We start from the raw sequence: 13,001 nt of genomic DNA on the forward strand, positions 1-13,001 counted from the left end.
AATCCCAGCCCCTCCACAGCTCAGCGCTCCAGTGAGCATGGAGGAGCAGCGAGGAGAGCTGCTGATTGATAGTCAGCAGCTCTCCTCTCGGGATCTGTGAGAAGGGAGCCATCGGCGATGTTCGATGGCTCGGTTCTCAGTGTAGAAACACCAGGGGACTGATGCAGCATCAGTCCCATGCTGCATCTACCTAGGTAAGTATAAAAGGGGGAAAAAAAACAACAACCATACTTCTCTTTTAAATCATTTTGACAGTTCTAAGATTGATTGTATGGTTAGAATGTAATGTGTAATGTGAGCCAAAAAGCCCATTTGTAAGCCTTAATGAATTCTACTTTTTTAAAGTATAACTAAACGCTATTTATTTTTATTTAATTTTTTTTTTAACTTTTGGATAGAGTGGAAAGGTATTAGAACATCTGTTTTTTATTGTTGTCTGTTCCCCTGTTTGGGATATTCACCCTCTCTATTTTTCCTATGTACTAGGAACACTTTTGTCACCAAAAGTGAAAGAAAAGCCTGAATTTTGGGTTGTCCCCAGAAAAGTATTATAGTGAAAATCTTCCAGAGGGGACACTAGTTCTGGTGATTCTGGTGAAAACTAGTTATTTCCTCACTTTAAGGGCCAGTTCACACCATAGAAACGCAGTCCGGATGCATTCCGGGTGCTTTTCTGCATGCGCGATGCACATTTTTGCTGCATTCCGGCGCGTTTTTGATGCAGTCCAGTGCTTTTTTTTCCCCCCCTCTTTTTTCTTAACCTTAAATAAGGATAAGTGTGTTGCAGTGGTTTTTGATGCATTTTACAGCGTTCCAGTGCAGGACAAATGCAGCAAGTTCTAATTTTTTTTTTCTGGAACGTACTGGAACTGCAAGCACTGGTGTGAACTATGCCATTGAAAACCATATAGCCTACTTTCCATGCGTTTTTGATGCAGAAAAAAATGCACTGGACTGCATGTGGTGTGAACTGGCCCTGAAAGGATTTCCTGTCACTTCCTGTTTTGGCTAGGACAGGAAATGAAAGAAAATCTCCCCAATTAAACACAGATTGCAAAAATAAAACTGCCAGTGGTTATAACCCTCCCTATCCGAAATGAAAAAGTTTTGCCTTTAGTTCTACTTTAAGGGGACAGTGATAATTTTCAGGTGCCACATTCACCAGTGACAATGTCCAGGATTTTTCCAGCCCTGCAGCAAGGGCAGTGTTGAGCAATGTGATAATTGTTGAGGAAGCAATCACCTGTTCCGTGCAGAAGGTAATATTTACTGTCCAAATCTGTTGGCCTGTTCTGTCCAAACACAATCCTTTGACATGGACTGCGTGATTACCCATTATAGTCTATTCAGGATTGGGTGGCCTTTAATGAAGAGCTCTTACTTCATTTTTTTTTTTTTGTTCTGTCCCCCAGGGGACAAAATGCATATAGTATCGTCCTTGTTCCTGCATGTTTTGTAAGTCTAGCTACGAGGTAAGACAGAATGCCTCCCTTCCCTTTGCGACTGTAAAACAATGTAATTGGTAAGGAATTGGCATCTTGATAAGTGGTGCTAACTGGCTCCCATCACTTTCCATAGACAAGCAGCGGAAGGAGGAATGCAGGGGGGAGGGGTGTTTGTCAGCTTTCTGTCCCTCTGCATTTCTCTTGCCTCTGGTTGTCTCCAGCCAGTGCTTGAAACTCAGACAAGCTCCGATTATTAAACAGCCATCTCCTTGCTAGCTACATTGTTGGATGGCTGTGGAGAGAGAGAGAGGTTGCATCTTGTATGTTCTAGTTCTAGTAGGCTAGGCTTACAAAACATGAAGAAACATGGGATAAAGTGCTAGCTGTATTTTCCCCCCTGGGGACAGAGCACTGAAACAAATTTGAAGTTAGCACTCTTCTTTATTGGTTTGGGTCTTCCAGAGTGATGGAGGTGTTTATAATCCAGTCAAGCAGAGTTTCCCTGGGAACCCACTCAAATCCCTACCCTGTCCCTTCTGTCACCGTGACACCTCTTATTGTGCTTTATCCTTTTACTGGGATCTTCTTTCTATAATAATTGTGAGCAGATAGTTGAAGATTTTTGTCAAGCCAGAAAGTTACTTAGCCCCTAGAATGCAATGGCGTCCCTAAGGGGGGGGGGGCAGAGGGGGCCCTGACCCCCCCAACATTATGCTGTGCCCCACCATGTGCCCCCCCAATAAAAAAAAAAAAATTTTTTTTTTTTTACAAAAAAGGCAATGTCTAAGAGGTAGAGCGTCCCCAGTCAGCTCCTGCGGGTGATTCCTCCCCCCTCCCTCTGCTCGCTGACACTGCATAATGCGAGCGTTCACACAACCACGGCCGCCCGATCTGCTCCTTCCCCTGCATCCTCATTGGCAGGGAGAAGAGCGAGTTGCAGGAAGGTCCAAATATCTCAAAGAAAATATAAATAACACTGCGCTAACCCAATGTGAAAAGCAGCTACATAAAATATGACCAATATTGTAAACAGAAGTAAAAGTGAAATGCAGCGCTAAAAAATGATAACCAATGGTAAAATGCACATCAGACATGGTGACCATTACCAATATATGAAACACATGAAGCATAATACCAGAAAATTGAATATTAGACGGGATATAGTAAAGTCCCAATGTATGGCTATGAATCTGATACAAAAGAGTCCCAAACATAGGCTAAATATGAATGTTGGACTGATGTAGAAATCTTCTCTTGTATATCATGAGTTGTACGATCATGGGAATTGAATAGATGGAATACGCTTACCAGCAGGAGTGGATTCGGATGCCGGTGACACAGAATCAAACAGACTCTGAGATCCTTAATGGACGATGGTTGGTCCTGGAAATCCCGGATCTCAAGGAGGATCTATCCTCTATGGTCCACGTCACGACTGTCCGTTCAGAAGCCCGAGAGGGAATTCTCCGCCACAAACAAGTCTCCAGAGCATGGATGGTTCCCAAAAAGATAGATAGGACGCCAATAGTGCAGATCAAATGACGTTTTTTATTGGATATAACCAATAATCAACAAATGATATAAAAACGTGATCAAACAATAAAATCAAGTGTAGGAAAGAGTAAGGCTCATCCGACGCGTTTCATCCACATGGACTTCAACAGGGGCATCCAGTTGAAGTCCATGTGGATGAAACGCGTTGGGTGAGCCTTACTCTTTCCTACACTTGATTTTATTGTTTTACACGTGATCACGTTTTTATATCGTTTGTTTATTACTGGTTATATCCAATAAAATACGTCATTTGATCTGCACTATTGGCGTCCTATCTATCTTTTTGGGAACCATCCATGCTCTGGAGACTTGTTTGTGGCGGAGAATTCCCTCTCGGGCTTCTGAACGAACAGTCGTGACGTGGACCATAGAGGATAGATCCCCCTTGAGATCCGGGATTTCCAGGACCAACCATCGTCCATTAAGGATCTCAGAGTCTGTTTGATTCGGTGTCACCGGCATCCGAATCCACTCCTGCTGGTAAGCGTATTCCATCTATTCACTTCCCATGATCGTACAACTCATGATATACAAGAGAAGATTTCTACATCAGTCCAACATTCATATTTAGCCTATGTTTGGGACTCTTTTGTATCCGATTCATAGCCATACATTGGGACTTTACTATATCCCGTCTAATATTCAATTTTCTGGTATTATGCTTCATGTGTTTCAGCTATGTATATATTTATAATGGTCACCATATCTGAGTTGCAGGAAGGACTCCACCAGGACTCTCAATTACTGAAAAAGCAGACTGATTTCTCCCATCCTTAGGACAGGAGAACCAGCCTGTAAATTCCAGGAGATGCCAGACCAGCGCTGTCAACAGCAGGGGCAGGACAGCAAGAGGAGGCTGGGGAACCCCACAGTGGCAGAACACCAGGGCCTGGTGGCAAGACAACCTTTGCAACCCTGATAGTTCTCCCACTGCTTTGGACCCTTGTATTTTCTTAGTATGCTGGTGACATATATCTCTTGTTTTCTGCCACCCTGGGGGGGGCCAATACAGTAGGAAGCAGAAAATGTGAAAGGGCCGTTGTGGGATCGTAGTAAAGGGCCCCGGTATGTGTGTGTGTATATATGTGTGTATATATATATATATATATATATATATATATATATATATATATATATATATATATATATATATATATATATTTATTTATTTTATAGTGTCCCCCCATGTGCCCCCCCCCCTAAATATGAAAGCTGGAGACGCCACTGCTAGAATGGTCTCTTGAGGCAAGGTTTATGTAGTCATTATTGTTTGTTTTTATCCCCTATAGAATCTGCAGAAAATCATCCAGAGAGATTTCTTTCCTGATGTGGAAAAGCTGCGGGCTCAGAAGGAATACTTAGAGGCAGAAGAGTCTGGAGATCTTGAGAAGATGAGGCAGATAGCCATCAAGATTGGGACATCGGTGAGGTTGTCTAGAGATACTCCATTACCTTGTAAGTAAATCTGACAAGCTATTGTAGTTCTGACCAGAACATCTATGAATTCTTTAGCAGTCCACACACCTGTAATGATCTGATCTTTTTAAGAAGCAATTTAAAGTGGTTGTAAATCCTCACATATACCCAGTGAAGTGACTGGACTCAGGTGATAGATACACAGAGATGAAACAAATCCTCCTACATACAGGGCCTTGAAAAAGTATTCACACCCCTTGAAATTTTCCACATTTTGTCATGTTGCAACCAAAAACATAAATGTGTTTTAATGGGATTTTATGTAATAGACCAACACAAAGTGGCACATAATTGTAAAGTGGAAGGAAAATGATAAATGGTTTTCAATTTTTTTTTTTTTTTTTTTTACAAATAAATATGTGAAAAGTGTGGTGTACATTTGTATTCAGCCCCCCGAGTCAATACTTTGTAGAACCACCTTTCACTGCAATTACAGCTGCAAGTCTTTTTGGGTATGTCTCTACCAGCTTTGCACATCTAGAGAGTGACATTTTTGCCCATTCTTCTGTGAAAAATAGCTCAAGCTCTGTCATATTGGATGGAGAGCGTCTGTGAACAGCAATTTTAAGGTCTTAGATTCTCAGTTGGATTCAGGTCTGGACTTTGACTGGGCCATTCTAACACATGAATATGCTTTGATCTAAACCATTCCATTGTAGTTCTGGCTGTATTTTTAGGGTCTTTGTCTTGCTGGAAGGTGAACCCCTACCCCGGTCTCAAGTCTTTTACAGACTCTCACAGATTTTCTTCTAAGATTGCCCTGTATTTGGCCCCATCCATCTTCCCATCGACTCTGACCAGCTTCCCTGTCCTTGCTGAAGAAGAGCATCCCCACATGTTTCTGATGCTGCTACCACTATGTTTCACGGTAGGGGTGGTGTATTCAGGGTGATGTGCAGTCTTAGTTTTTCGCCACACATAGCGTTTTGCTTTTAGGCCAAAAAATGCTTTGTCTCCCATATGGCTTCTCGCAAAACTGCAAACAGGACTTCTTATGGCTTTCTTTCAACAATGGCTTTTTTCTTGCCACTCTTCCATAAAGCCCAGATTTGTGGAGTGCACGACTAATAGTTGTCCTCTGGACAGATTCTCCCACCTGAGCTGTGGATCTCTGTAGCTCCTCCAGAGTTACCATGGGCCTCTTGGCTGCTTCTCTGATTAATGTTCTCCTTGCCAGGCCTGCCAGTTAAGGTGGATGGCCATGTCTTAGTAGGTTTGCAGTTGTGCCATACTCCATTTTCAGATGATGGATTGAACAATGCGACATGAAATGTTCAAAGCTTGGGATATTTTTTTATAACATAACCCTGCTTTAAATTTCTCCACAACTTTATCCCTGACCTGTGTGGTTTGTTCCTTGGCCTTCACAATGCTGTTTGTTCACTAAGATTTTTTAACAAATCTCTTGTCACGTCTACCCCAACGCAGGTGGTCAGACACTATAGCTGGCTACTGTGTTCTTCACCTATAGCAGCCCCCTTTCCCATAAGACAAGCAGGCCTACCGGTACTCGGTTGCCCCCAGGTCTTATACACAATGCTATAGTGCCTGGCCACCACGCCAAAGCAGGCGCAAACTGAGCAAAGCAAATGGGTATTCGTGGTTTGCAGACAGGCAGCATGGTTCTATGACAGTCCAGGTAAAAGGCAGGCTGAGTTCAGGAAATAGTTCAAAATCCAGTCCAAGGTCCCAAGGTCATACACAGGGAAATCTAATCTAGCAGAGCAGGGCAGACAGGGGGCTTGATCAGGAATTACAAATGTATTACTCTCTATCACAAGCATGCGAGTGAGTGTCTGACCACATCAATCACCTAGCAGGTGGACAAAGACAGGGAGAATGCCATAGCCAAAACCAGGATGCGGGAATGAGGAGCAGGAATGCTAGATGCTCCTGACACCTCTGAGGGCTTCACAGAACAGCTGTATTTATACTGAATTTCAATTACACACAGGAGGACTCTATTTACTAATTAGGTGACTTCCGAAGGCAATTGGTTCCACTAGATTTAAGTTAGGGGTATCAGAGTAAAGGGGGCTGAATACAAATGCACGCCACACTTTTCAGATATTTATGTGTAAAACATTTGGAAAACCATTTATCATTCTCCTTCCACGTCACAATTATGTGCCACTTTGTGTTGGTTTATCACATAAAATGCCAATAAAATACATTTACGGCTGTAGCATGATAAAATGTGGAAAATGTCAAGGGATATGAATACTTTTTCAAGGCACTGTACGTTGTACCTGTTTATCTGCTGCAATAGCTCCTGTAGAGCTTTCTAAAACAAACAGGTCAAATGTTTTTTCTCATCTCCAGCAGGCAGAGAGTGGGTATCTGTTGTGACATAAATATAGAGAAAGGCCACCTAAACTCAAACCCTAGCAGCACTCAGTCCCCACTTATGCAGAAACCGCCAAAAAGAACTTTGCCCGTGGGACTTTTGGGAGTGGTGCTGAAGAAAGGTCAAACAAGATATTAAAAATGTACAAAATGTATTACACAAATATTTAAAATGACTAACAAAAGGCATTAATATAGTTCGATTACATTTACATTATCAATATCCACATATCAAACACGTGAATACAACATAACACCCATGATTGGTTGAAGTGTGTAATAAACAGTTCACAAAGACTTCTTCTGGAGACAGCCCAGATATAAGATATAATTCTTTGTGTGAGTATATCTGCAGAAAAAACTATATCATATTTAAAAAAAAAAAAAAGAGAGAAAACACATCAATTAAATAGGAATTCGTGCATTTTAAGTTAAGAGAGTACATCCCGTCAGGAGATGAAGTTCCAGACTGTGTAAGATATTATATATATATATACACACACACACACACACACACACACACACTCACTCGGTGGGTTAGCTTCTTTTCTTTTTTTGTTGTTCTGTTGTCAAAGTGGACTCCCAATCCTCCACTGATAATATTTAAATAGAAGAAAAAAACAGGACCCGTGCTTCATGTATAGCCAGATAAGCCTGATGAAGAGCAGTGATGCTCGCAACTGTACAGTGGCTTGCACTTTTTGTACATGCTTTTGAATGAAATTGAAGTAAAGAAGAATTGCATTGAAGCACGGGTCCCGTTTTATTTATTTTTATATATATATATATATATATATATTAATATATTATAATCAGAATTGCTGCACAAACGGTGAAAATGTATTGGTAAAAAATTACATCATATCAGGTATTGTCAGGTGACGTTTCCGGCTAACAATGATATTGCCCTTTTTCATGACCACATACCTACAACTGATCATATACAAAGGTCTATATATACGTAGCTTGTGAAGGCTACTAATCAATCAATCAAATTCAAATTCAGCTTGAATCATCACATAAAAAACACATTCCTTATCATGAGTAATTTAATCAATTACAAAACATGGAACGACTTTGGAAACAAGAGGAAAAAATCCCTTCACTAGATGATAGTATGCTTGATAGAATAGTTCATCTATAAAAAATATATACAACATAATCAATAATAGGTAAACCATTATCCATCATTAATTAAAAACAATTGCAGAAAACAACAACAAAGAGATCTGTGATAAAATACTGGATCTGTCAGTAAAAGATCGGCCGATATATTAATCGATCGACTATCTAGTGACTCAGATCCTAAGGAACACAATACAAAGCGCACAAAGGAATTTTTTACCTTGTTTACCTATTATTGATTATGTTGTATATATTTTTTTTTATAGATGAACTATTCTATCAAGCATACTATCATCTAGTGAGGGGATTTTTTTCCACTTGTTTCCAAAGTCGTTCCATGTTTTGTAATTGATTGAATTACTCATGATAAGGAATCTGTTTTTTATGTGATGATTCCAGCTGAATTTGATTGATTAGTAGCCTTCACAAGCTACGTATATATAGACCTTTGTATATGATCAGTTGTAGGTATGTGGTCATGAAGAAGGGCGATATCATTGTTAGCCCGAAACGTCACCTGACAATATCTGATATGATGTAATTTTTTACCAATAAATTTTCACCGTTTGTGCAGTAATCCTCTTCTGATTTTTTTTTTTTTTTTTTTTAATATTGTAGTCCCTGGGAAGGACTAGATTGCTTGCACAACACCGCCTAAAGACCGTTCAGTGCACCTCACCCAGTGACTGTATGTGTATGTGTATGTATATATATATATATGTGTATGTGTGTGTATGTATATATATATATATATATATATATATATATATATATATATATATATATATATATATATATACAATTATAAAGAGCTCCAGTGGAACCTGAAAACTCAGTGAAGAAAGGGACAACCTCCATCTGTACACTGACATAGGGAAATATACAGAGCTGAGGCTGGGAGTCACCTGCTTTGTGCTGGAGGGAGGGGAAGGGCGGCCATCTCCCAGTAGGCTGTTGTTTCGACTTAGAATCTTATCTATGACTCATGCAGATAGAAGAATGTAGAGATTCCAGAGAGGAATGATACTCGGTGCTCTGTATTAAGGCAAGTACACACTAAAGAGGGATATTCTTTGTACATTTTTCATATCTGAGGTTCACAACTACTTTAAAAGTTTTGATTAAATCTGACAAATATTGATCTTTTTCAGTACTTGATTTCTTTTGACTTATTTTGTGAGGTGGAATTGAAGATAAAAAAAAGATAATGTGGGTTGGAAAATGTTTGACAAATGAACTCTCCTGAAAACTGTTGGGTTTTTAATTTGGGGTCCTGCGGAATCTTGTGCTCCAGTCTTCTCTGCATCGCTGGAATATGGGTGGCCACTCCACGTCTTCATGTACCATGCAGGCCCAACAGCAGCTGCTGGTCTTGCATTGCATGTAGTTATGTCAGCAAGAAGAGAGGCACCAAGACTCATTCACTATAAAAAAAAAAAACACTAGCTACATTCCATTGCCATTTTTTTAAATACCTGGCATTCATCTTCAATAGGAGAATTATTTGTGCCATTTCAGCTTGAACAAACTGCCCATTTATATTTGGCATGGGGCCAAATTTTTCTTTGATGCCTTGTTGTGTGGTTTTGACATCTGTTTGATCTGGTCATTACATTGAATGGATGTCTATCAGATATTTGACTGTATGTATGAACTGCTTTACAGTATACATTTAATGTCATTGTAGGGGTATTTAGACATGAATATTTGCATTGATGCAGTTTTGTATTATCAAAGATAAGAAAACAGGATGCGCTGATACTAAATGGTGTCTTATTGTTTTCCCATCTCTTCATCTTTAGGGCATAAATCATTTCATTTTTGGGTATTTGCCATAATAATGTAGAATGATTGCAATGTACATCTCCTCTTCCTCCTCCTTCCTTTTTTTTTTTTTTTGTTATGGTCTGGACTAAAAAAAATAAATATGTAACGATTAGATATTTTTAGGTTTGGTTAAAAATTAAAACTTGCATATGAACATTTCATAGTGTTCAGTCCAGCCAGAAAGTGGTGCTTTAGGCTCTTTTCTCACACAAGCAAATGAGTCCGACTCATAGACTATCAGACAGTTCAGTTTAGGGTTTCAGCCATACAAAGCAAGCCGAAAGGCAGAGCCCTCTCTTTGGCTAACCTATAATTCTAATTTAGTTGTATTGTAATGTTTTAAATAATAGAAAGTATAACTTTTTCATTAATTTGTACAGTCTAAAAAATGTGTGTGGTGCAACTTGCTTATGTATTATGTTCAATCTTTAGATGTTACACCTGCCACATTTGAAACACCTGCTGGTATTCCTGGTACACCTTCTTTGGCTGCAAAGCACAGAACAGGAGATGAAGGTAAGGCAGCCTTAAGCATTATTCTCATGTACTGTCTAATTACCATGGTCCCCATCTCCTGATCCGCTCCATAGAATCTACATGCCTGTCTCACCGAACTGTTGAAGGTGTGGACATTTTGCAGGATTCCATGCTCCACATTTGATGGGCATGTACCACAATACACGGTTTCTCGTCATGCATCTTCCTCATCTTTGACACTCTCACTGACTCGCACATCCCCCTGTCCCTGTCCATCAACCTCTTCTCTTGTACCAGGCTCCATCTTCTCAGCTAAAAAGGATTTATTACGCTTTTTTGTAATAGCTGTCAGAAATGTAGCCAGGCATTGGAAAATCGGTTGACCTCGCCACAATAGTAGAGTGGCTTGCTGAACTTGCTCACATACAATGGGGGTTATTTACAAAAGGCAAATCCTCTTTGCACTATAAGTGCACTCGCTGTAAATCTGAGGGGTAGATCTGAAATGAAGGGAAGCTCTGCTGATTTTATCATCCAGTCATGTGCAAGCTAAAATGCTGTTTTATATTTTCCTTGCATGTCCCCCTCGGATTTACAGCGACTGCACTTCCAAGTGCACTTGTAGTGCAAAGTGGATTTTCCTTTCGTAAATAACCCCCAATGTCTAGAAGAGCTGTTGGCGCAATATCACAATACATTTTCTACATTCATTAATGGCTACCTGGTGTATCTGGATATTCTTTTCAGACTCCTTTTTTCCAAACCATTTTCTCCTGACTTAGAAACCCTTGGGAAAGTCTTAAGCCTTTCCCATCCGTACACTCATCCTCCCTCTCCCTCCTTTTTTTTTTTTTTTTTCTTTTTCTTTTTCTCTTATTTCCATCTGCTTTCTCTTCTCTACATTAATGAGCGCATTTTTTAGTCCTTTAAACTTCACTTTTGAATTACTAAATGTGGGTGTTTGCCCATGATGGCAACGCCCCTCTCTTAGGGAAGTACCACATCACTATGATTTTAAATTTTTCATACACCGTACTCTAATGCCCCGTACACACGGTCGGATTTTCCGATGGAAAATGTGTGATAGGACCTTGTTGTCGGAAATTCTGACCGTGTGTAGGCTCCATCACACATTTTCCATCGGATTTTCCGACACGCAAAGTTTGAGAGCAGGATATTAAATTTTCCGACAACAAAATCCGTTGTCGGAAATTCCGATCGTGTGTACACAAATCCGACGGACAAAGTGCCACGCATGCTCAGAATAAATAAAGAGATGAAAGCTATTGGCCACTGCCCCGTTTATAGTCCCGACGTACGTGTTTTACATCACCGCGTTTAGGATTTTCCAACAACTTTGTGTGACCGTGTGTATGCAAGACAAGTTTGAGCCAACATCCGTCGGAAAAAATCCTAGGATTTCGTTGTCGGAATGTCCGAACAAAGTCCGACCTTGTGTAGGGGGCATAAGACCCAGGTGGAGACCCTTGCAAAACAGGCATGATGTGACTTTAGACCTAAAGCTCTTGTTACTTATGTAATGTCAGGTTGTTCCCTTCTCCTATTGCCTCACTCCAACATGGAGCAAATTTGCCTCTTGTTTTTATTTCAGGAATGTTATCTGGAATTGACTTAATGAAGCTTTTCCTGTGTCTGTACTTTTTTAATTGAAATTAATAAAGTCTTATTAAAATAAAAAAATAAAAAAAAGGCCAAAGCAACAGAATCCTAAAAGAAGTGCTAAGCTTCTTCAATATCTCTGTGGGGAAAAAAAAAAACACCTTGGCTGAAGTTCCATTTTGAGTATATTGTATGTTTTGTTAGCTGAGAAAATGTAAGATTTTTACTAATTACAATGTTTTACCGATTTAAGGGAAAGTTACCCAGAACTAATGTTTCAGTATTAGGTGGATACCATTGTGTTGTAGCCTATACTGACTGCTCGTAGCTCTTTGGAACTCAGGCAATGAGATTGGGGGTTACTGTATGTCTTCTAACCTTACTGGCTTTATACTGAAAGAAGGTATTTAGTATTTCCCATCTATGAAGGTTAAAAAAATCGCTGGTTGGGGGGGGTCATGATTATCTTATTTGACTAAAAGACAGATTAGGTGCAGATATATCTGTGCCACATTTTCATGCATGATCTGCACATTCACTGTGCAGTAACAACCAGTAGTAGGAAGTAGTGGCTTCCAACCAATAGTTAAATTTCAATTTCAGGTTTAGCTTTTAATCTAAAAACTAATTGCACTTTTGCAGCAGAAAGCGAGAAAACAGAAGAGGAAAGTCGGGAGCTTCCCAGCCTTGATAATTTTTTAGCAAAACACACTAGTGAGGACAACGCTTCCTTTGAACAAATAATGGAAGTGGCAAAGGAGAAAGAGAGAGCACGGAATTCCTGGCTATATGAAGCTGAAGAAGAGTACAAACAGGCAAGATAATGTTTATATTTTCCTTTAATGGCTGTACAATGTGTGATTGAATACTTATGTACATAGTACTCTTTTTTTTTTTTTTTTTTTTTTTTTTTATTAATATTATTATACAGGATTTATATAGCGGCAACAGTTTACGCAGCACTTTACAATATAAAAGGGAGACAATACAATAAAATACAAGAGGATTACGTTTTAACAGTTGATTTTGCATTAATGACATTCAGATTTTATCCCTAGTTGACCGATAGACTTCATTACATTCAGCATGGTGCTGCAGTGGTTAGCATTGTTACTTTACAGATTTGGAATC

General features: G+C 39.6%; 1 protein-coding gene across 2 annotated transcripts in view; it reads left to right on the top strand.

The window, feature by feature from the left end:
- ESS2 (ess-2 splicing factor homolog) overlaps positions 1–13,001 on the top strand; it is a 34,125-nt gene that overhangs the window by 4,460 nt on the left and 16,664 nt on the right. Inside the window, exons 2-4 of one of the 2 annotated variants that reach the window (XM_073629153.1) lie at positions 4,289–4,454; positions 10,206–10,289; positions 12,516–12,685. In XM_073629153.1, coding sequence (XP_073485254.1) covers positions 4,289–4,454; positions 10,206–10,289; positions 12,516–12,685 — 420 coding nt within the window. Of the gene's footprint in view, positions 1–4,288; positions 4,455–10,205; positions 10,290–12,512; positions 12,686–13,001 lie in introns of both variants that reach the window. The other variant, XM_073629150.1, reaches the window with a different exon arrangement.

The sequence above is a fragment of the Aquarana catesbeiana genome, linkage group LG01, assembly GCF_042186555.1.
Source record: "Aquarana catesbeiana isolate 2022-GZ linkage group LG01, ASM4218655v1, whole genome shotgun sequence".
In the NCBI taxonomy this organism is placed as follows: domain Eukaryota; kingdom Metazoa; phylum Chordata; class Amphibia; order Anura; family Ranidae; genus Aquarana; species Aquarana catesbeiana.